Source organism: Mesitornis unicolor, unplaced genomic scaffold (genome assembly GCF_000695765.1).
Source record: "Mesitornis unicolor isolate BGI_N332 unplaced genomic scaffold, ASM69576v1 scaffold8208, whole genome shotgun sequence".
NCBI classification, from domain to species: Eukaryota; Metazoa; Chordata; class Aves; order Mesitornithiformes; family Mesitornithidae; genus Mesitornis; species Mesitornis unicolor.
The window spans coordinates 6051-29951 of NW_010201073.1; the positions used below are offsets into that span (position 1 = coordinate 6051).

General features: G+C 58.2%; 1 protein-coding gene across 1 annotated transcript; it reads left to right on the top strand.

Moving 5' to 3' along the window:
• The first annotated feature begins 2955 nt into the window (after window positions 1-2955).
• On the top strand, window positions 2956-23865 carry IPO13 (importin 13). The gene is made up of 19 exons (XM_010189941.1): window positions 2956-3686; window positions 8828-8968; window positions 9135-9276; window positions 10325-10491; window positions 10791-10911; window positions 11220-11367; window positions 11524-11705; window positions 12858-12884; window positions 13509-13643; window positions 13867-14010; window positions 14406-14486; window positions 15061-15198; window positions 15291-15387; window positions 17258-17310; window positions 22883-22949; window positions 23094-23152; window positions 23282-23371; window positions 23489-23670; window positions 23766-23865. Exons 1-19 carry the CDS (start codon window positions 3013-3015, stop codon window positions 23863-23865), a joined length of 2748 nt encoding a protein of 915 aa, XP_010188243.1. The 5' UTR covers window positions 2956-3012.
• The last annotated feature ends 36 nt before the right edge of the window (window positions 23866-23901 follow it).

Genomic DNA, 23901 nt, shown 5'->3' on the forward strand with positions numbered 1-23901 from the left:
GCCCTGGCCAGGAGGTGCCACAGTCGGTCCCCTCCCAGGCAGGGCATCAGAGAAGAGGGGTGAGAAAAACAGCAGCCACATTTTTCCAGAATATTCTTCTGACTTCCAACAGCTTGTAGCACGACTCTTAAACATCGGCTTCGTTTCCATCCTCTGAATAACTTGGTGTAGTTGGTGGACTTTGTGTCATCCCTCTCCCCAAAGTGCTGAGCGGCGGGGGCTGCAGCGCGTGTCCCCAGGGAGGAGCAGGGCTCTGGGGTGGTGTTGCTGGGTGATGGAGAGCTCTCTGGTGACAGCGGGCACTGCCAGGGGGCAGACAGAGTGTGAGGGGTGCAGGCAAGGTGCTGATGATGGTGGGAAAGCCGTTTGGGAAAGCCAGGTCCATCCTCCACCCGTGGGGAGGTCCGTGCTCTGCAAAACCCGTACTGGATTAGAGGTTAGAGGCACATGTACATGTTGTGCCTTGTAATATATGATGTCTAGGGAATTTTTTCCTCCCATTTCTTTTCTAGCAGGAAGGCTATTCAAAATGGAAGAAATCCATTAGATAGGGAATGTGTGGGAGTGTAAGCAGAGAGGCTGGGAGGAGGTGGGGAGGGCTCCCAGGATGGGGAACAAGGGGAGGGGATCTCCTTTGCACCTCATCAGGGTGCCCAGTGAGTGGGGAAGGAGAGGAGTGGGCTGGCACCAGCACTGGGAATTGCAGGTGAGCTTTCTTTTGGAAAGAAAATAAGCAGCAAGCTCTGATGAGAGCAGAGACTGAGCTGGTAGTGGAGGAGATGGTTGGGAGCTCCAGCTCCAGCCCTGCTGCAGGATGACTCAGTCTTCAGCAAAGGAGCAGGGGTAGGAGCAGGGTTAATACCCCCAGGAGTGGTTGAGCTTTTCACAGAATCCCAGCATGTGAGGAGCTGGAAGGGCCCTGCAAAGCTGATCCAGTGCAACCCCTGCCACAGCAGGATCACCAGAGCAGGCACACAGGAACACGGCCAGGGCTTTGGGTGTCTCCACACAAGGACACTCCACAACCTCTCTGGGCAGCCTGGGCCATGCTCCAGAACCCTCACACTCACAAAGTTTCTCCTCATCTTCAGCTGGAACCTCCTGTGCTCCAGCTTGGGACCATTGCCCCTTGTCCTGGCATTGGCCATCCCAGAGCAGAGCCTGGCTCCTTCCTCCTGACACTGCCCTTTCCCAATGGATCCCCAGGAATGAGGGCACCCCTCAGGCTCCTCTGCTCCAAGCTCCAGAGCCCCAGCTCCCTCAGCCGCTCCTCAGCAGGAGATGCTCCACTCTTTTAGCAGCTCCTGCTGGATAGTGGAGCGAATTGTTGCTTTGGTGGAGGGGACCACAGCACCTACCTCTGTCCCTGCAGCTGAGAGATGCTCCAGGCAAGAGCCCGAGATAGCAGAGAACAGAGCCAGGTGTCCACCAGCTGCTGCTGACTCGTGGGCTTCCTTTGGCTGCTCTCTCAGGACAGATTTCACTCTCCCTCTGTCCTGTGTATCTAGGGTTAACCTTTTCTGTGTCTTGTAGTGGGACAGGCACCTGTCCCTCTGCAGCCTGTGTTGGCTGGCTCTGTCTCCTACGACGTGTTTCATAGCCTCTTTCTTTCTTACAAAGTGGTTATCCTCATTTCCCCCCACCATGAAGGCTGGAACAGAGATGTTTCAAATGGTGGCCCAGGCAGTGCTGGCTCTGTAAGGCTCCTGCCATTTGGTGTGCTGGGAAGCAGCAGGAGGCAGAAGCGCTTGCTTGGGAAGGTTGTTCCTGTGCCCCAGGCTGCCAGCTCTGCGTGCTTAAAAATAGGGTTTAAATCCTCTCCTGGGTACAAGAGCCACACAAGAATTTCATAGAGCTTTTTAGAAGGGAGGAGGAGGAGGATATTTGAGACCTGGAGCCAGGATGGGGACACAAAAAATCCTCTGCACCTGCTGGAATCGTCCTCCAGTTTGATGGTGGGGTGTGACGGGTGCCTGATAGCCTGGCAGATGCCGTTGCTTTTGCTTGCTCTTGGCATACAGAGTCAGTGATTTGAACATGGAGTTCAGGCAAGGGGCTTCTGTTCCCCTCTGTGTTTGAGGGCATCACTGGCTTCCAGTTGCACCCACTCAGGATAAGTAACTCATTAATGTTATCCTTAAGATCTCTATACTATTCCTCTGCAAATAAAGCCTTGCAGCCTGTGTGAGGCTGTTGGCGTGGATCTGAGCTCTGCAAAGCAGTAACTGGATCTCCTAAAACTGTCTGAGCAGGTAAGTGATGTTCTCCTTCTCCATCAGGGGAGATGGAGCCAGCAGCCCTGGACTTCGTGGTGGCAAAGGCAGGGTGAGATGCCAGCTCTCCTGGCTCAGCTGTAGCTGGGCGGGTTTGGGAATACTTCAAAGGGACTCCATGGAGGGATTAATCCCTGAGCTTAGTGACTGTGGGTTTCCAGGGCTCGGCACGAGCTGGCAGATGAAGATATCTGCAGCAGCTCTCGCATTCTTTGGGCTCCCAGACACCAGCTTTGGGCCATGTGTGCTTTCTGAGAGCTGAGCATCCACAGCACCTTTCTAAGAGCGGGTGTAAGGCAGGAGCACCAGCGTGCCCTGTCCCTTACAGCCCTTGCACCGCAGAGGGGTCTCTGTGCCCACCCTGGTGACAGCACATCAGCAGGGAAACGGGTGGGTTTGGCATAAGTGAAGGTGAGGATGGGAGATGACTGAGGAAAAGAGATTTCCAGAGTGCTGTGTGAGAGGAGGAATGCTTTGCAGGTCCTCACCCGCTGCCACATCACTCAGGCTTTGCTGTTAGCCCAAGCTAACACAGGTTGATGTGGGGAGGGTGCTGGCTTGGCAGGGCAATGGTTGCTAGGCAGCCGATGTTCTGTCTTTGGTGCTGGTGAGCATCAATGGAACCCGTGCGGCCGTGCTCCTCAGCTGCTCCAGGATGCTTCCCTTTCTCTTCCAGGCTCTCCACCAGCTGTATTACGACCCAAACATCGAGAACAAGAACTTGGCTCAGAAATGGCTGATGCAGGCACAGGTCTCCCCCCAGGCATGGCACTTCAGCTGGATCCTTCTCAACATGGACAAAGTGCCCGAGATCCAGTACTTTGGCGCCAGCGCCCTCCACATTAAAATCTCCCGGTACTGGAACGACATCCCGGCCGACCAGTACGAAAGCCTCAAGTCGCAGCTCTTCACCCACATCACCCGCTTCGCCAGCGGCTCCAAGATTGTGCTGACCCGGCTGTGCGTGGCGCTGGCCTCCCTGGCCCTCAGCATGATGCCGGAGGCTTGGCCCTGCGCCGTGGCAGACATGGTGCGCATGTTCCAGGCAGAGGACTCCAACGTGGACGGGCGAGCGCGGTGCCTGGCGCTGCTGGAGCTGCTGACGGTGCTGCCCGAGGAGTTTCAGACCAGCCGCCTGCCGCAGTACCGCAAGGGCCAGGTACGCAGCGTCCTGGCGCAGGAGTGCAGCTCCGTCTTCCCTTTGCTGGAGCAGCTGCTGCAGCAGCAGGACTCCCCGGGTTTCATCAAGCAGAAGGTGTTGAAGTGCTTCTCCAGCTGGGTGCAGCTGGAGATCCCGCTGATGGACTGCGAGAACCTGATCCAGGCAGCTTTCACCTCCCTGCAGGACCCAGAGCTCTTTGACACAGCGGTGGAGGCTGTTGTCAATGCCATTTCCCAACCCGATGCCCAAAGGTAAGGGCATCCTCTCTCCCGTGCGCTGCTGGTGCTCCTGGGCATCAACGGGGAGCAGGGTGGGGAGGAAAAACCTTGGGCTTTTTTCGAGCTATCGCTGGCCCTGGAGGTGGTGATGACAGGGTTTGGAGAGGGGAGAAGTTAAAAGCAGCCGGAGGCTCCTGGTTTCACGTGGTTGGTCTTGGAAGGCTTTGCACTATGACTGACTTGTGAGGACCATGTTTGGAGCAGCTGCAGCCCATCTCCACCCTCCTGCTCCTGAGCAGAGGATGCTCCCTTCTGGTGCCTCTTGTGAGACCCTGCAGTGCCCGACCAGGGAGCAGCTGCCTGGCTCTGGCCAGGGGATGTTCAGAGACCCTCCTGATCCAGCCGAGGAGCTGATGTGATGCAGAGATAATAAAACCAGCCCTGTCAGCCTCATCCCTCCCTCTGACTCCAGCAGCTTGTGCCAGCCAAGGACTCGTCTTTTGTTTGTGCCCATGGCGCTGCCCCTGGAGCAGCTGAGCTGGGGCTGGGACTGGGGCAGGTCCTGCCAGGGCTGCGCTGTGGGGTGCTGAGCTCGTCTGCTTGGCTGCGTTGTCCGAGCTGCTGTCAGCTCTCGGGACCAATGCCGCAGAAAGGAAAGTACATCTCCTTCGGTTCCCCACCACATCCCCTCCTGGCTGCTTAGCAACCTTCCCCTGAAGAGGAGGGTTTTCTTGAAGGCTGGGCTGCGCTGCCACCGCTGTGCTTCCCTGTGCATCTCTGCGCATGGCGCAGGCTCCGACTCGCTGCAGCGGTGTGGGTGCTGCTGCAGTTGTGAGCCCTGGTCCTCCCCTTGGCTTCGGGGCAGGGGCACCCAGCACCATCCAGGCTCCAGGGCAGGCTGGGGTTTTCCTCTTTGATGACAAGAGAAGGGGTTGTGCCTGGAGACTGCAGGTCCTGGGGCACAAAGGGACCATCAGGATTTTGATGTGTTGCTGGGTGTGGAGAGGGGTTGCCTCAGCTTCTCTATGTACTAAGCAAAGGCTGCAGGTCAGCCCAAACTCTTGTAGAAGAGTTGGTGCAGAAAATGAGAAGGTGACTTGCAGTGCTGAAGCGCTGGAGGCTCTGTCTTCCTCGCTTCCATTCCCTCAAGTCTCACAAGTCCCTTGGCTGTGATTCCCAACCTGTGTGCAGGAGCCTGGCCCTGCAGCGCTGCTCTTTGGTTGTATGAAAAGCCTGAGCTTCCTCAGTGTGGCTGACAGCCCCATGCTCCTGTGCCGACCCCGCTGTGCAGTTTCTATCCCCATTCAGTCCTGCCACGCTGGCTGCTCCCTAACAGCATCACCGGTGTTTGCTCTCCGTCCTTTTCCCTGGAGGCAGAGCACCCTCCTGTCCACAGGCGTGCGAGCAATGGCCAGGACAAGGCAGGCAGCAGGCCTGAAAGGCTGCCCAGTGTGTGACCTTGGCACAGCCCCCGCTGCCAGGGCGTGGGGACAGCAGTGGCATTGTCACAGGGCCGCCCTACCAGGCGCTGTGGTGTCAGCTGCTCCGTGATGGCTTCAGGAGTGGGGTGGCACATGGAGCCGCTGCTTCCCGGGTGGGCTCTGTCTTCCTCTTTGTTCCTTGTGCCCTCCATCCCATGTCCCTCCTCTCGCTTCCCCTGGTGCTGACTGTCCCGCCCCTCCAGCTCTGTTGCTCTGCCGCAGCAGCTCCAGCTCTTCCCTGAGCCCCCAGGGAGTCTGCTGACCTTTCTGTCTCTTTTCTCGACAGCCTGGGAGATCCTGCTGCTTTTCAGCTGCTCTCTTCCTCCACTGTCTCTTGCCTTTGATTCTGCAGGGACTTGGCTCCCTGGCTGCCCTTGGCCGCAGGCTTGGAGCATCGTTGGCGCTGGGCTGCGGTCATGGTCCTCTCCATCACTCTGTGAGAGGGTTGATCTCGGGGCTCCCCATTTTCCCACGGGTTCCCCTGAGTGTTACAGACCTTGTGTCTTTCCCCCTTGCCATTCTCAGCTGCCTCCATTGATGTTGCTGCCGAGGTGATCATGCAGATGTGCTTGTGCTGTCAGCACAAGGCTCAGCAGCTTATGAGCGTGGCTTCTGCTGCCAAGGGTTAGGTAGCCCGTGGGTCATCTTCCCAGGGGAGTACCACCTTGCACGGCATCCCTCACCCTGCGAGGGATGTGTTCAGGTGGAGAAAGGCAAGTGGGACCTCATGGGCAAGGATCACCTGGCCATGGTGCTGCCTCGCTCTTGGGTAAGTCGCTTGTGCCCGTGGCATGGATTCCCCTGCCTGTGAGCAGCCGCGGGTGGCTTTCCTGCCTCCGAGGTGTTACTAGAGATGCTGCAGCAGGGATTTGTAGGTGCAGAGCATTTGATCTCCTTACCTGCCAGGTGGGTGGGAGCCCTTTGGTCTCAGAGGAGGGGGAGTGTGGATGCTGCTCCTCTGTTTGGTTGTGGCAAAAGGAAACTTCAGAGGCTTGGCCAGGAGCTGGCAGGGAGCGCCTCTGAGCACACCTCAGCCCTTGAGGGCAATGGGAAGCTCCTGAGTTGCAGGAGCAGAGTTACTGCTACATCTCATTTGCACAGGAGGCTTGGGCTGGATTTTCCATCTCGTTTGAAGATTATCCCCCAGCTAAGCGGGTCAGGGAGCTCGGCGGTGCGTGCTGCAGGGGGAGAGCTGGCACACAGCACTTAGCCACGCTCCTGCAGCCCGGCGGGCAGTTTTGGAGCAGGGAGAAGGACCTGCAAGTGGTGTGTGCCTGTAGCAGAAGTTATGGAGTGTGGGCATTGGACACTGAGCCACCTCTGAAAGCAGCCAAGCGTTGCTGCAGTGGTGGAGCTGGCAGGAGTGCAGGTGTCTGGGTGAGGTTGCTTAGTGTCCAGCCCATGCCTCCCTGGTCTTGGCACCTGGTGCTGAGTCCCTGAAGAGGAATTGCACTAGGAGAGCTTTCCAAGAGCTTCATTAGAAACAGATTCTTAATAACGTTGGGGTTTTCTCATCAGGTTGTGGCTTGGATTTTGGCTCAGGAAGGGTGAGATTGTCCCTTATGAGCTGCCTAATGTATCTCCTTGCTGCAGGTTGTCCCTTGTGCCACGGTGTGGTTTGGGGAGGGTTGTGGCAAGAGCAGAACGAGGTGCTGGTCCCACAGAGGGACCAGGCAAACTCACAAGAGAAACATTTGCTCAGCTGCTAAGCACCAAGATAGCAAAGCTTGCTGAGGAATGCAAACACAAATCGCTGGAGGGGAACGCATGGGCAAGTGCCACCGTATGGTGTTCGTAGGCTCTTTCACAGTGTTTCTGGTCATCGGCTGCTGGAGACAGGGACGGTCTCCTCATCTCCTGCCCGGCGTTGTCGTGCCCTGGTGGGCAGTGGTGGTTGGCAGCAGGGCCGGCAGGCGTCGTGTCTGCCTGCTGGGATGAGCTCTGCACCCGGTCAGGGCTGTGGTGCCAGCTGGTTGCTCGGGGCTGGGAAGCAGCTCTGAGCAGGTGGGGTGGTCTGGAGCTTTGTGCTGCTGGGCACAGAGGAGAGGGCACGGCTCCAGCTGGCGTGGCCATGGTTCTCGAGTGACTGGTTAAAGCAATACCTACAGCAAGAGTCTCCCTCCTCGCTGGGCACCCGTGTGTCCGAGTTGCCCTTGCATCCGCAGAGCAAGGCGGTGCTGGGGATGTGGTTCACCCAGCCTTTTCTAGAAGTCTTCTCTAACATGGGATGAGTTGCAGCGTGGCAGCAAACCCAGGCGGTTTCCCCTGTTGGCTGTGCGGGGAGTCCAGAGGACTTTGCTCAGGTCTTGGCATCTTCACTGTCAGGTTTTCAAGCAGAAGTGGGATCCTTGTTGTAAACCCCTAAAGCCACAGGAGGTATTTTAAGGTAGTGTGAGCCCAGTGCTGCAGAGGAAAGATGGCTTTACCCTACACAGGAGCAGCGGAAGGTCCCCTGTGCAGTTTTGTCAGCTCCCTTGGGCTGGCCCTGACTGCAGCATCAGTTCCCTGGGAGAGCAGCTAGCGAATTCCCAAATTCTCCATTACCTCCCACACTGCCGTGGGCATCAGAGGCTTGAAAGTGGTTGACATACGTATACCTGTCCCCTTTGCCATGCGGTTTCCTCTGGGGGAAAGAGGTGGGTCACCCCAACAGCACACAGAGGGGACTCTCTCCCTGCACCGGTGGCTTTATTTGCTCATACACAGTGAGAGCTGCTGTTGTGCTGGGCAGCGGAGCCGCTGTGGGGTGGACATGGTGTCAGTGCCCGTCTCTTCCCCGCGGTGGGCACAGGAGAGCCGGCATCACATGCGCCTCCCGCTCCGAGCATCCTCAGCCCCACACCTGCGTGCGCTGGGGCGGCCCGGGAGGGCACAGAATAGCCGCAGCTCCGGATAACACGCCTGGGCGGGCAGGGAAATGGCAGGCTGCTCATCAGCCTCCGGCAGGGCCTCTCTAGGGGGGCCCTGGGCTGCGTTTCACCTTGGCTGCCTCCTTCTCGTTGCCTTGGTTACCATCACTTGCAGGCAGCGGCGCAGAGGGGAGGCTGATGTGTGGATGTGATGGGGGAGAGCGGTGCTGCGCAGGGCTGCGGCAGCCCTGAGGGTGGGGGACCAGCGAGACGTGCCAGGGGGACAGCATCCTCCCTGGATAGGAATCCCCAAGGGTGGCTGCCCACCCTGTCCCAACCAGTGAGCACCATCGAGATGTGCCCATCCTGGAGGGCACCCGGCACCCTCATGCAGAGCACAGCAAGAAGAGCCCGCAGCTCTGCCTTCACCGCCCTTCTCCCGCTCCCCATCGCCGCCGTGCGCAGGCACAGCCTGCTCGTAGCTGGCCGTGGCGGTGACAAGTTATGGTCAGGGGGTGCTGGCAGCCCTGCTGGCAGGTCTGGGTGGGCAGAGGCAGATGCCCACAGCGTGGTGCAGCGGGAAATTTGCACAGAGCTGATGGCCGCTGGCTCGGCTCAGCTCTTCGCTTGCAGAGGCTTTGCTGCGCTCTGCTTGGGGCTTCACCACGATGCCACAGGCTGGGAGGAGGATCACTATAAGCGGTGGAGGCTCCTGGATGTGTCCCATGGCACAAAGCAGCCTTCGAGTAGGAAAAGCTGGGTGGGAGCCCTGGGAGGGGATGAGTGCTATGGCACCCGGTGCCAGGGAGGCGATGCCTGGCACTGATTCAGGCTGTGCTTGCAGGTACGTGAACACCCTCCTGAAGCTCATCCCCCCTGTGCTGGGACTTCAAGAGCAGCTACGCCAGGCGGTCCAGAGCGGGGACATGGAGACGTCACACGGGATCTGTCGCATTGCTGTGGCCTTGGGGGAGAACCACTCCCGGTGAGTGCTGGAGATGGTCCCCAGGAGAGGGAATGAGCTTGGAGCAGCCCTCTGTTCCCCACACGCCGCTTCATCCGGGGCCTGTCCTGCACCCGGTGATGTGTGTCAGGGCAGAGAAGCCAACTTTGCTTTTGGTGCCACCCTGACTGTGCTCTCTGCTCCCCAGGGCTCTCCTGGACCAGGTGGAGCACTGGCAGAGCTTCCTGGCCCTGGTCAACATGATCATGTTCTGCACCGGCATCCCCGGGCACTACCCTGTCAATGAAACCACCAGCTCCTTGACGCTCACCTTCTGGTACACGCTGCAGGTCAGTGGCCATCACAGGGCATCCTGCCCGCATCCTGTGCTCCAGACAGGGCTGGAGGCACCGGTGCACAGACAGGGACCAAGATCTGGCCTGGTTGTGTTTGGTCCCCAGGGATTTCCGATGCCCCAGCTCCTCTCCTTGCCCTCACAGCCACTGCAGGGCGCACAACTCAAAATGCTGGCCCCGTGGCTTGCTTTTTCCATCCCCAGCCTTTCTTGGAAGTCTGAGCCAGCCTTTAAGGGGCTAATTAACATAACTAATTAAAACTTCATGCTGGTTTTTATTTTTCCAGCAGCAGACCTGGTTGTTTAGCTCCATGCCGGCTGCGGGCAGGGAGGAGGGCACGTGCCAGCTCGCTGCAGGCTGGACCCCGCTGCCAGGCTGGCGGCTGTGGTCTGTCAGAGGAGGGGAATAGGGCTGGGAGCTGCTAGGGGGTGCCCAGCATGGGGTCCTCTCCCAAGACCAGCGTTCCCTGAGCCACCCCAGCAGCCCTGCCACGTCATGCTCTATTTTTATCCCTCGTTCATCCCCCTCAGCTCCAGTCCTCCGCAATCTGATGCGGCGTGGCTGAGTGTGGGCAGGGAGGGGGGCGATGTCGGCGCGGTGCTGGCAGCTCCTCTGCTGCACGGGGCTGGGCTGAGGTGCCCACCTCCTCTCGCTGCTTCTCCGGATGGGTCTGTGGATACGGGGGCAGGCAGGAGAGCGCTGTGCTCCCCAGGCACCCATCGCTGCCTGCCTTGCAGGGGTCCGAGGAGTGTGTGCTCCCAAGGCTGGGACACGGCAGGACAGTCCCACTCCAATGTAACCGTGCTGTCCCCAAATGCCCAAGGGTCCACCTGGTGGCTGGGGCTTCTGGTAACTTGGCTCCAGATTACGCTGCTGCAGCAGAAGGGGTCGGCATCAGGTGGACCTTGGGGAGATGCAACCTCCAAGGTGTGACAGGTCCCATTAGCCCTAGGAGATGCCCCTGAGCCCCCCATGCAGCGGACATGCTGGTTCCTTTCTCTTTCCCCTGCCACACCTGATGTATTCCTCCTCCTGCCCCCAGGACGACATCCTCTCCTTCGAGCCTGACAAGCAGGCGGTGTACCAGCAGGTCTACAGGCCTGTCTACTTCCAGCTGGTGGATGTCCTGCTGCACAAAGCCCAGTTCCCCTCCGATGAGGAGTATGGTTTCTGGTCTTCAGATGAGAAGGAGCAGTTTCGGATATACAGGTACAGCTGGGAGGTTTGGGTTTGCTCGTCAGGCAGATGAGGACACAGGCAGCCTCCCTGGAGCCTGAGCACCGTGGGGAGACCCAAGGAGGGATGTGGAGGGGATTCCTTCTACCAAAAGCCGTTTGGGCTGTGGTGGTGATAGAGAAATGAGCACTCCACATTGGACTGGGGCAATGTCCCTGTGCAGGCAGCACTCGTGCGCTGCATGGCAGCAGGAGGGGGTGTAACGTGTCCATGCGTGGAGCGCTCTGCAAGGAATGGGGACGGCCTTTAGAGACTCTCTGTGTTCTCTGCAGGGTGGACATCTCCGACACGCTGATGTACGTGTATGAGATGCTGGGTGCCGAGCTCCTGAGCAGCCTCTATGACAAACTAGGACGTCTCCTGACCAACACGGAGCAGCCATCCACGTGGCAGGTGAGAGAGGGGACCTGGGCACCAAGCTGATGGCTTCCAGCCCCTCAGGGACCTGTCCTCACCATGGGGCGTTGAGAGAAAAGGGATGTGACAGAGGCGAGGAGCATGGCCACCTTAACCAGCACAGGTGTGGGCTCTCTGGGATCTGCTGGGAGGAGAAACGGGTTATGTTCTGCCCCCCATCTTCAGCGCTACCCAAGGACCAGCCTCCTTGGCCACTGCAGGGGGAGTCTGAGCTAGTGCCTGGTGCTGGGGTGGGCATCGGGGCTCAGCGCATGACTCTGACAGGGCCTCTCCCACCATGGCAGCACACGGAGGCCTTGCTCTACGGCTTCCAGTCCATTGCCGAGACCATCGACGTGAACTACTCTGACGTGGTGCCGGGGCTGATCGGCCTCATTCCCCGGATCAGCATCAGCAACGTCCAGCTCGCCGACACCGTCATGTTCACTATCGGTGAGGCCTTTGCTTGCGCGCAGGCTGGGCTGGGGAGGGGGGAGATGGCTCCTGCTTGGCAACAACAGCAGCGAAAAGCAAAGCTGAGCATCCCGAGATGTGGGGAGCAAGATCCCGTGGCGCAGGCCTCTGGTCTGATCCCGTCTGTGTGCGCAGGGGCCCTGTCGGAGTGGCTGGCTGATCACCCTGTCATGATTAACAACGTGCTGCCGCTGGTGCTCCAAGCCTTGGGCAACCCCGAGCTCTCCATCTCTAGCGTCTCCACCCTGAAGAAGATCTGTCGGGAGTGCAAGTACGACCTGCCGCCCTATGCTGCCAACATCGTTGCTGTGTCGCAGGTAGGAGCTGGGCGTGTGACAGCGAGCCAGGAGGTGCAAACCCTTTGATTCCCATGGATCAGGGCAGGGGGACACAAAGCAACCGCTCAGGGCATCTTGCTTGCTGTGGGGGGCTTGTCCATTCTGTTCCTAGGCCAGTAGATCCAGATGGCGGGATCCCAGGATGTGAGGAGCTGGAAGGGACCTGGAAAGCTCCCCCAGTGCAACCCCTGCCAGAGCAGGATCACCAGAGCAGTCACACAGGAACACGGCCAGGGCTTTGGGTGTCTCCACACAAGGACACTCCACAACCTCTCTGGGCAGCCTGGGCCATGCTCCAGAACCCTCACACTCACAAAGTTTCTCCTCATCTTCAGCTGGAACCTCCTGTGCTCCAGCTTGGGACCATTGCCCCTTGTCCTGCCATTGGCCATCCCAGAGCAGAGCCTGGCTCCTTCCTCCTGACACTGCCCTTTCCCAATGGATCCCCAGGAATGAGGGCACCCCTCAGTCTCCTCTGCTCCAAGCTCCAGAGCCCCAGCTCCCTCAGCCGCTCCTCAGCACGAGATGCTCCACTCCCTCCAGCATCTTTGTGGCCCTGCTGGACTCTTTCAAGCAGTTCCTGTCCTTCTGGAGCTGAGGGCCCAGCACTGGACACAAGATTGCAGCTGTGGTGTGAGCAGGGCAGAGCAGAGGGGCAGGAGAACCTCTCTGCCCTACACCCACCCCTTCTCATCCAGCCCAGGATGGCGTTGGCCTTCTTGGCCGCCCCGTGTCCTCTTGTGAGTGCAGAAGTGGCAGGCGATGGCAAACACAACTGCCAAGGGGTTCACTGGGACTGCACTGGGGGATCCAGCCTTTCCCTGGGGTCTTTTTTTTGCCTTGCTGGGAGCAGCATCCTGCCCACTCTGCACCCACCGAGCAGCTGGTGCCACTGCTGAGCAGCTTGGGGGACATTCTGGTGTTCAAGCGTCTCCACAGAGAATGAGCTGGTCCCTGCAGTGCTGAGGCAGCTCATCATGTCAAGATGTGGAGCAGATGGGACTGAGAGTCCCAAGGCACCAGGAGAGGGGCTGGGGTGTGCATGGGAGCTGCATCAGTCCTGACTCCCAGAAGGGAAAGGGCTTTCTACAGCACTCACCCTCCTTTTTCTGTCTTCCTTCCCTTTGGCAGGAGGTGTTGATGAAGCAGATTCACAAGGTAAGAGGGGGTGGCCCACACCTCTGGCTGGTTCCACTTGCCCCCGTTAGTTGTGCTCAGCTGATGACACCAGGGGTGCCACTGCAAGCTGGGCTGTCCTTGGAGGGGACATCATGCACAGGGCCCCGAGGAGCTGCTGGCTGCCTCTCGCTGTGTTTGCACGGGGGCTGGGGTCGTGCTTGGGGCTGTGTCCCCATAGAGAGGGAAGCCCCCAGGGAGACCTAACTCTAGCACTTCCCAGGACCTCCAAGCCCAAGGATGGCAAGACTGCAGGCATGCCTTTAGGAGGGAAAAAAGGAGGGAGATAAGTGTGAGGACATTGCCCAGGCTGTCTTTGGCCAGGACAGGGTGAGACTCTTGACCTCACAGGGGCTGAGCCAGGTCTGATGTGCCAAGGTGGGGTGAGTGGTGCCAGCATGGGCATCTCTGAGCACCTACTGGTCTTTCCTTGGCTCTGCTGTGCTGGTAGGGAGCTGCTCCCCTCTTCTGCAGTGAGATGGACCTAGAGTGACCCGGATAGAGCAGCTCAGGAGCTGCAGCACGCTGGTGTCTTGGCTAGTATGTGTGCGGCAGGGCTGCGGACTGGGCAGTGACCTGCTGTGCTGTGTCTCCTCTCTGTCCCAGACGAGCCAGTGCATGTGGCTGATGCAGGCTCTTGGTTTCCTGCTCTCTGCGCTGCAAGTGGAGGAGATCCTGAAGAACCTGCACTCCCTGATCACCCCATACATCCAGCAGCTGGAGAAGCTGGCTGACGAAACGGTGAGTGCCCCCGTGCTACCTCTGTCCAGACGTGGCTTCTGCTGGCTGTAGCCCCAGAGCTGCTGTCTTGATGCAGCACTCTTGGACGTGGGCTTAAGGGAGTGCAGGGAACACCCCTCTGGCACTTGGCCTCTACAGTCCTGGTTCCTCAGCATCCCAAAGGCGTGACTGGGATTGAGCAGTGTTGGTCTATGTCACGTTTTGGCTTTATTTTCCCTGGCAGCCCAATCCCTCCAACAAGTTGGCCATCATCCACATCCTGGGCCTGCTCTCCAACCTGTTCACCACTCTGGACATCAGCCACCATGATGACGACCACGAAAGCAACGAGGTCAAGAAGCTGCCAGTGCAGCAAGGACCCAACCCAGTGAGTACAGCAGTAGCTCAGTGCTCTTTGCCACGACCTGGCCAAAGCCACTGGTGCCTGGTGAGGGGGGTTAATGGGGAGTGCAGCACGTACCATGAGAGGGTTGTGATGGTGCATTCCAGCTAAAATAAGTCCTTCAGCTCATCCTGTGGCTCCTGAGGTGGGCAGAGGTGACCTGCAGGATCCCTCTTGGCCGTTGATCCCATCTTGGCTGCTCTGGAGGACAGCCCAGGTGCTGCCTGCCAGCTTTGAGCTGTGCTTCAGCAGCGGGGGAAGCTGCTCAGCTTCAGAGGGTGGAGGAGGCAGCAGTGCCTGAAGATTTGAGTCCAGGCCATGCTTAGTCTTGGATCTCCTGTCCCTGGTGCTGTGATGGCCGATTCTCTGGTTCCTCGCAGGTGGTGGTGGTTCTGCAGCAAGTCTTCCAGCTCATACAGAAGGTTCTCAGCAAGTGGCTGAATGATGCCCAGGTGGTAGAGGTAACCAAGCTCTGAGCCGTGTACTGTGCCTGTATCTCTGCCCATCCTTGCTAACCTGAACTAGGGACAGCAAAGGACAGGGGGATGTCCTGCTGGGTTGGCTGGACCAGTGCCACTTGCTGTCACCAGCAGTGTCCAGCCATTCTTCTCTGGCTTGTGCCCCCATCAGCTCTGCTACTCTCCAGTTACAGAGGCCCTGCCATGAGCAGGGAGATGGGAAGTGGGAGTCTACCCAACCTATGTTCCCCAAGGGGACAGCTCTGCTCTGTACTGGACCTGTGTGGTGTGGTGTTTCAGTTCAGTAATGCCAAGGTGCAGTGTCCCACCAGCCACTCTTCCTCTTGGCCCTTGGGGAGCCTTTCTGCTGCAGTGGGAAGGTGTTTACTGGTCTCTGGGACCATCCTGTGCTGGAGACCAGGGCACCACCACCAGAGCGGGTCTGAGCCTCTGCCTGGCTGGTCCCTGTCCCTGTTGCCAGCTCTTCCCTCCCTTGGGACCCATCCATCAAGCCCTACACCCCTTCAGGAGAGGTGTCCTGATGCCCACTGCTCAGGCTGTCCCTCTTCTCCTGCAGTCCGTCTGTGCCATCTTTGAGAAGTCCGTGAAGACCCTCCTGGATGATTTTGCCCCCATGGTGCCTCAGCTGTGTGAGATGCTGGGGCAGATGTACAGCACCATCCCCCAGGCCTCTGCCATCGACCTCACCCGGCAGGTACAGAGCCCCGCTTCAGGCTGGGGCTGGGACTGCTGCTCCCTGGGGCACGCAGGGCCAGCAGCAGCTCCAGTCCTCTCCCTCTCTTGCAGCTGGTTCACATCTTTGCCCATGAGCCTGCCCACTTCCCTCCTATCAAGGCCCTCTTCTTGCTCGTTACCTCAGTCACGCTGACCCTGTTCCAGCAAGGTACGTGGGGTTCACTTCTCCTCGTGCTGGGGCTGTTGTCAGGCTGTTGCATGCGTGGAGTCTGGAGGCGTCTTACCAGGAATGGCTGTTTTCACTCCTAGCTAAGCTAATGGGGCCATCTCTGTTTCTTGGATTCATCCCAACCCCTGGAAGGTGGGTACCTTCCCTGCAGGGCAGCAGAAGCAGGAAACCCCCCACAGGCGAGACTCTTGGACTGCCGTGACAGCCCCGTTTCTGCAGCAGGGCTGGGCGTTGTGTGCTGTGAGGGTCGAGCTGGAGCTCCCACCCCGCTTGGCAGGGAGGTTGTGCTCCCCGGGAGGTCCCGGGCCTCCTTTGGGGGCTGACGCTGCTTGCAGTGGCCAGGAATCAAGCCCTCGCATGAGCAGGAGGATGTGTGTGTGTTCAGCTGGGAAAGACCTTTTCAGAGCCACTGCTGGCCACTGAGTCACCACTGGGATGCTGAGGATGCTGCCATCCTCCTGCAGGGCAGGGGCCCCTCTTCAGCTCACTGCCCACCCTACGAAAAGCAAATGGGGGTTAGGACAGGCCCTACACACCATGGCTCCCCTCAGCCTCTTGGTGACGTGCCCCATGGCAGGGATAAATGTGCCTTGGACCTCCCGGCTCTGGTCCTTCAGCATCTCCATATGCCCAAGGGGTCTTGTCCTTTGCTCAGAGCCCAGTGCTGGGTAGGGTGATGCTATCCCCCAGTACAAGGCTCAGGGCTCTCTAGAGAGGTGGGAGAGGCGTGAGGACCCCTGCTAAATCATCACGCCACGGTCTGAGCCTGTCCTGCTGCGCTGAGGTGACGCTGGGGTCAGTGGCACCAGTGAGCTGGGCTGATCTGAAGATCAAGCCCCTGCTTCTGCCAGTGGTGTGTGGATGTGTCTACGCTGAGACCCTTCTAGCTTGGTGCCTGGGGAGGTGACGATGCCTCTGGGCAGCAGCAGGGATGTCCGCAGGAGGAGAGGGAGAGGGGACAGAGCCCGAGCTGTGCCAACGCTCGGGCGCAAGCTTTGCTCAGGCAAGCAGCAGTCCAGCTCGCTGTGTGCCCTGGACTGTGCTCCCACCCAGCCCATGGGTCCCCTTCGGTGGGCAACCAGCCCTGAGCAGGGCGAGCCCCTTCTGCTGAGCCCATGGGCAGCAGGAGAGAGGGGGACGCTTGACCCGCAGGGGCCAAGATGTGCACAGATGCCAAGGTAGGGTGAGCGGTGCTGGCATGGAGACCTCTGGGCACTCAGCACTCTCCCAGGAGGATGCTGGAGGAGACCTTCAGGAGGAGGGTCCTGGACTCAGGGTCTCGGAGAGCATCTGGGGACGGGGCGGGATGGGGGCTGTGCCAGGGGCGCCTGAGCAGCGGGTGCTGGTGACAGACAAGCATGTGCACGCCTGAGCCCGGCCGGACCTGTCCAGCGTTTGCTGAGGTGTTGTCGTTCACTTGCAGTTATCTTCCAGGACCAAACGGTGCTCTGAAGACACCCGCTCAGTCCCCACAGTGCAAAAGCTCTAATTCTCCTTGTGGAGATGGTGCCCAGCTAGCCCCTGCTCCTCCTCTTCCTCCCCAAGGACACGAAGATCTCCTCCTTGGCTCTGCAGCACCCAGGTGCTGGCTGGAGACCCTGGGGCTTCAGACCCTTTCCTTTGCAGTTTCTTTCTGTTCTTGGGTTCTCCAAGTTTCATGATTTTTTGTATGTTTTGTTTCTTTAACTTGCTTCAAGCTGCTCATGTTGCCCATCCCCTTCCCCACACACCCCTCCTTCCTTACACTCCTGTTTTCACTTGTAAATTCTTTCTGTATCACATAACTATATGATGTTGAGTTGCTGTTTGTATGATTTTTCTCTTAAGTTACATCTTTATTATATTTTAGGGCCCAGGGATCATCCTGATATTGTTGATTCATTTATGCAACTCCTGGCACAGGTGTGTTTTAGTTTCTTATTCATTCACTTTCTGTTCTCTCTCTTTCTCTTTTTAATTCGATTTAAACCTATTTTTAGCTTTCTGTTGACAACGTTTTTTTTTAACTTTTAGTTGAATATCGAGTTTCTCCATCTGTTTCCGTGGAAGTTGAAAACAAAACATTCTCCTTTAGTTCTGGGTTCGCACCATCCCCAGGGCAGTGCCCTCCTCTGCAGGGCAGCTTCCACCCCCTTGCCTTGCCAAAGCCGGCGCAGGGCGCCTGGGGCTGCTGCCACCGTCACCCTTGGGTGACGGACAAATTAGAGCATTAAGTGGATGTTTTCTGACCCGTTTCCCTGCTCTGTGATGGGTCCTCTGGAGCGGAGACGGGCCGAGCTGGCTGCCTTGCCCCGGGGCTGGTGGGAGGAAGCCCCATGGCTGCCGGGGTTTGGCTCTGAGCAAGGTGCTTGCGATGGCATCTGGGGCTGCCAGGGTGGATGCCACGCTGCCTCCTGCCTTGGGAGCCTCTCAGGATGGTGGCATCTCCTGTCCCTGCAGCCCAGGAGCGCTGCTGGTTTGGTGCTGTGTGGGGACAGCGCACATCGGTGTGGCGGGGCTGCGGGCTGGCACTCGTGTCACCGGCACTCGTGTCACTGCTGGCGGTGGGCAGGCAGGGCCGGTGCCGTGCTGTGTGTGTCTATACAGCTGAAGGAAGCCCAGCGTGCTCCTCAGCCCGCTGTGGCCCTTGAGAGTGAAGCCCTGATGTCCTTGAAGCACTCGGTGTCCCCATTGGAGACGTGTCCCCCAGCATTTACCCAGAGGGTGGGTCGGTGGTGAGGAGTGGCATCCTGCTTCATTTCTGTAATGGTGAGACCTCAAACCACACGTGCTGACCCGGTGGCTGTGCAGGAGCACCCACCCAGGCATTTGCCAGCACCGTGGCCATCCTGCCCTTGCTGGCAGCCAGGAAAGGATGGGTCTTGTGGGTCTCTGCTCCTCATGGGTCTCACCTTGATGCCCGGATCCCGCTGAGACCCATCGCATCTCACAAGCCACATTGCAGCGTTTTCTTCCCTGCTTTTCATCTTGAAAGATGTAACGTAACTGACGTTATTGGAAAGCATTTGCAGCTTTCACTGGTGCCAGTTTTGGAAGCCGTGACCTTATAACCTGGTTTTCAGAGGTGATGGGAGGATGGTGAATGGGGTCTGTGTGTAACTGAGGTTATTGGAAAGCATTTGCAGCTTTCGCTGGTGCCAGTTTTGGAAGCCATGACCTTATAACCAGGTTTTCAAAGGTGATGGGAGGATGGTGAATGGGGTCTGTGCATGAAGTTCATGGAGATGTGTCCTTCCCAGCCACTCAGTGCTGGTGAGGCCTCTGCTCAAGCACTGCACCCAGTTTGAGGCACAGCATTTCTGTAGATACAGAGCAGAGAGCACAGAGAAAAGCATCTGAGAAGATGAGCACCGTGTACACGTGGTGAGGAGGAAAGGCTGATGGGAGCCTGAGGAGCTGCAGGAGTCTTAGTCTGTAAAAGGTCATGTCCCATTTTAGATAAAAACCCCTTTTCTGGGGTCTTTGAGTGGGACAAACAGTAACTGGAGGAGATAAGAGAAAAGAATCCAGGTCAGGCAGTAGGAGATATGGAAGGAAGCCATGCAAGGTCACTCGGGGAGCTGCTGTTGCTTGGAGGGCTTGAAAGGACTCCACAACCCTGTTGCTCTTGGAGGGCAGGTAGAGGTGATCCTGCCGAGGGAGTAGGGCATTAGGTGACCCTGAGAGACTCTTCCAGGCTATTTATTGTTTCTTTGGAAAGTGCTCAGGGCCCTTCTCTGTGTCTGGACATGGGACACCGGTGTTTTCTTGTGCTGCGCGTCCATGGGATGTGCTGTGGGAGCAGGCAGCACCCATCCCAAACAGCCGCTGGGCAGGCACGGGGGCAGCGTGCTGCTCTCTGGACAGCCTGCATCCTTCAGAGGAGGATGAGAGCAGCTCAGAGGATCACCATGAGACTTCCCACATTGTCCTGCCAGCCCACCACTGCCCTCTCAAGATCTGATTATTTCCTGGGCTTTTTATTCCAGCAACCCCCACAGTGACCACAGGATCCCATCCCCATCCTCTCTCCCCATGCTCAGGACTTGTTTCAAAGTTTTCTCCTCTTCCTTCGCCTGCCCCTATTCCCAAACTGATGATCTGGCAAGATGCTTTGAAAACCCATCAAGAAATGGCCCTGCCCTCCCTGCTTGGCTCCTTGCTCTCAGGACTTGAAGCGGTGTCTGATGGCAGAGCTGGGTCCAGCCTGTCCTCTTCCAAAGGACCATGCTCTGCAGTGATGCTGTTGAGCATTTGTAGACCCAAGGATTCAAGTCAGAGAGAACTGCAGATCTCTTCAGACCCAATTTTCATCTGGTGGAGGCTGTGTTTTCATCCCAGCCTGCCCTACCTGCAAGCCCTTGGTGAAGTAATGCATCTTCCAGAGCAGCAGTGAGTTTGGGCCCTAGAGTATGTCAAGGTGGAGGCTTTTCCACTTCTCTGTCAGCTCAGGGATCACCTTGGTGGAAATGCCATCGTCCCTGTTTCAAATTCATCTGGTTTCTCCTTGCAGGCAGTGTTTGTGTCCTCTGCCTCTGCCAGCAAGTTCTCTCCTACCTCCTGCTAGCTCAGAAGCAGCTCCTGCCTCCTGATACTCCCACATCAGCCCCCTGTCACCAGCTCGTAGGGGACCATTTCTCTGTGTGACAGGATTCCAGTTGGCTTTACAGTTGATTTATCTGGGCTTAGTTTGCAGTCTGTGGGACTGCCCCAGTGGTGCAGCTGGTCATTTTGCCACCGTGTTAGTTGGCAATCCACTCTTGATGATGGCTGGCTGATCGTGAGAGCATGAGGGCTTAAATCAAGTGTCTTACAGATGCTGAAGACCCTGGAATTACTACTCGAAGCTAAGTATGAAATAACCAGTCTGCCATAAGGCTGCATGGAGCAGTGCAGGCACTCTTTGCGGTGAGATCTGTCCTCAGCTGCTCCCTTCCTGCCTGGTGTTTGGGAGCTCTTGCCCGCTCCCTGACCAGCGGGTGTCCCTCCAGGTACAAGTGGAATTTTGGGACTCTCCAGCCTATCGGGGCCGCAGTCACATCCACACCAGCATGAACCTTGGGATCACTGCAGCGACCTCCCCTGACTGGGAAGCCCAGGGCAGACTGGGCGAGCGCGGCCTCGCCAGGCAGGAGATGCAGGACCGACCTTTTGTGATGGCACAGCCGGTGCCAACCCTCACCTCTCTCCCTTCTTGGGCTGGTCCAGGCTGCATACAGCAGTCCTGGAGCTCTGCACCATGCCTGCTCCTGTCACAAAGCCCCTTGGAGGCTGTAGGCTTAGCATCCCCTCTCCCTGGTGGGCAGGAGCTGATGGCTTCTTCTTGGCCCCAGTGCTCGTGTGCTTTTCCCAGAGCTGGAGGCTCTGCTTTGCCAAGGAAGGTGGTGGTGCCAGACACAAGGGCTTGATCTGTGCATTCTGGAGAGCTGCAGGCACTGGCCGTGCAGCCCTGCACTGTTCCATCTGCTGGAGGAGTGGGGTTCAGTGTCCCCTCCATGCCTGCCTGCCTCTGAAGAGCCAGGCACAGAAGAGAAGCCAGATCTGAAGACCTGTCTGAGCATCTCCCAGCTGCCATGGAGAAGAACCTGATGTCCTTTCTGCACCAGCCTGCAGGACAGCCCTTTGCCAGAGAGCCGGTGCCTACCACTGCAGTGGCTGCTGCAGCAGAGGATGTGGGGAGGCATCTGAGAGCATTTAAAGACCTGTCCCCATCCCAGAACGTATGAGCAGAGCTGCTCTGACAGGAGATGAGGAGGGCAGGCTGCTAGTAAGAGGCCTCAGAGCTGGAACAGGGTTTCTGGTGCTGTGAAAGAGCAGCTGAACCTACTTGGTGTTGCTTGCTAATGGGAGAAGCTCCACAGGGCCCCATCTTATGCAGGTAAAAAGCATCTCTGTCTACATTAGACATGTGCATTAGACAGATTGGGCTTGGACTCTCCCTTAGTGGAGGTGTCCTATGGGAAGGAGCCCTCGCAATACTGGCACGCTTTCCCCCATGGAAAGTGAGGAGCAGATGCTGCAGCAAAGTCTGCAGGAGAGCTGCTGGGCTCTGCCTGCTGCAGGTCTGCCTTGGCTGGGAGAAGCACCCCGCAGGTAGGTGGCAACCTGAGCACATTGGGAGACTCCTGAATGCAGGACTTGGGTTAAATGCAGCCCCTTGAACGGGCAGGGTAGAGGAATCTGCAGCTGGGTGGTGTCACAGGAGCCAGCTGCCCTCAGGCAGCCAGGTTTCCAGTGTTGGCGCTAGCATAGGAGGGGTGATGCTCACAGCCTGTGTACATACACACACAGGTATAACGTGACCCCCCTGATCACCCCTGTGAAGGTCTCCGCTTGTATCTCGCAGGGAAGCAGGTCACTGCGGTTGTGCCATCTCCGCCTGGTACAGCGCTGCGTTCAGTGCCCAGACCTGAGGCCTCTCTTGCAGCGTGTGATGCAAAGGGTTGGAAAGGAGCTGGGGTAACTCTGAAACCTGCTCCTCAGCTTCTTGGTCTCCAGCATATGTTCTCTGTACTGGGCAGATGGCTGATGGAGAAGAAGGGGTGGGAAATAAATCTGTTTTGCTTCAAGTAGAAGCCATGGCTGTGGCCGGGTGGCCATGTGTCCTGGGTGCTGCTGGCTGGATGCTGTCCCTGCTTTCATCCCCAGGAGCAGATCCAGGGGGTGGCAATGGCCCTGCCTGAGGGCTGTCTGCCCTGGTACCCTGCTCTCCGAGCTGCAGGCACAGAGCAGGGCCACTCTAGTGCTCCATAGCTGCTGTCCCAAGTGTTGCAGTGACAGCAGGGCAGTGGGCATGGTGGCATGGTGGTGGGGGCACCAATACAGCTGCCTTACACAGCCAGGCTTGCTGTGGCAGGGCAGAAACACTTCTCATGGAGTGGAAGGTGCAGGCTTAAGCATTTCTAGCCAGTAACTGCCCAGTGCCAGCACAGGGTGGGACGAAGCCACTGCAGGGGGTGCCAGAGCTCAGGGTGTCCCCAGCAGCAGTGCCTGACCCCCTACAGAGGCTGGTGGCATTGCTGTGTGGCAGAAAACAACCAAAGCTTTTCTGGTCTCAGACTTGCTGTTTAGGAACAAGCAGTGTTGGCATCTCGTTGGCATCTGTGCCCTGGAAGTGACCCCAGGGACACCAGCATCTTCAAGAGGAGAGGAGTAAAGCACAGAGGTGGCTGGTGTCTGCATGGCTGCCCGTGTCCTGGGAGCACTCCTGTCCCATCTCTGTGTCCAAAGCGTTTGTGCACACACCACTGTAGCATCCTCAGGTCCTCCAGTCGGTGGTCCCTGAGCATAGCAAACTGCCTGGCTGTTTGATTGACATTTTCTTGGGGGGGAAGCGATGGTTTCCTGCTGTACTGTGTGAATCTGCCGTTTACCGCGGGTGTGCCCAGGTAAGTGTGCGTCCAGGCAGAGGCTGTCTGGGGCACCGGGTTCCTCGGAGGCTTCCTGGCTGCCTCTGCAGCTCTGGGTTTATGCTGCCTATCTGTGTGCCTTGCAGGCTCTGAAAAGGAAGCCGGACCTCTTCCTGTGTAGCAACCTGGATGTCAAAGCAGTGTTTCAGTGTGGTGAGTACCATGGGCTTCGGATTGCTTGGTTTGGGGGAAGGCAGCTTGCCAGGCACAGACCAACCTGGAACTGGGGACCACAGGGCTGATTTGGGATGGTGCACAGTTTTTCTGGCTGCTAACCCCAGCAATTTCTGCTCACAGGTGTCCTTTCGCTCAAGTTCCCCGAGGCCCCGACGGTCAAAGCATCCTGCGGCTTTTTTGTGAGTGTCGTGGCGTGGTGCAGCCCTCTGAGAGCTGGGAGGGCAGGCGTGAGGCTGCGGGTCGGGCAGGGGAGCTGGGTGTGGAGCCCATTCCAGCATTGAGTGGGCTGGGGTGTGTGTGTGTTGCAGACAGAGCTGCTGCCCCGCTGCGGAGACATCGCTCCAGTGGGACAGGTCGTGCATGAGAATGGAAAAGTGCTGCTGCAAGCAGTGCTGGAGGTGAGAGAAGCCAGGACCATGGGCTCTGTTCTCTGCCAGGGGCAGGGGGCCTGGCCCTGCGGGTGGGTGCGGATGAGGTGAGGCTGGGGGCTCAGCAGGGTCTGTCTGCTCTGGCAGGGTGTCGGTGGCCAGGCCTCCCGCAGCCTCATGGATCACTTCGCAGAAATCCTCTTTGCCTTGAACAAGCACTGCTTCAGCTACCTGAGCATCTGGATCAAGGAAGCCATGCAGCAGGACGGCTTCCCCTCGGCCCGCGTCAGCCCTGAGCAGAAGGAGACCTTCAGCCAGCAGATCCTCAGGTTCGTGCTCCCTTCCCTGGGCCATGACCCCCTCCGTGCACACACGGCCCGGTTTGTCCTTCCTGCTTCACCTTTATCCCATCCCTCTGTCTCAGCAGAGAGCGCGTGAACAAGCGGCGAGTGAAGGAGATGGTGAAGGAGTTCACCCTGCTGTGCCGAGGGCTGCATGGCACGGAGTACACAGCAGACTACTGAGCACTGGCCCAGGACCGCGGACAATTTGCCCGGACC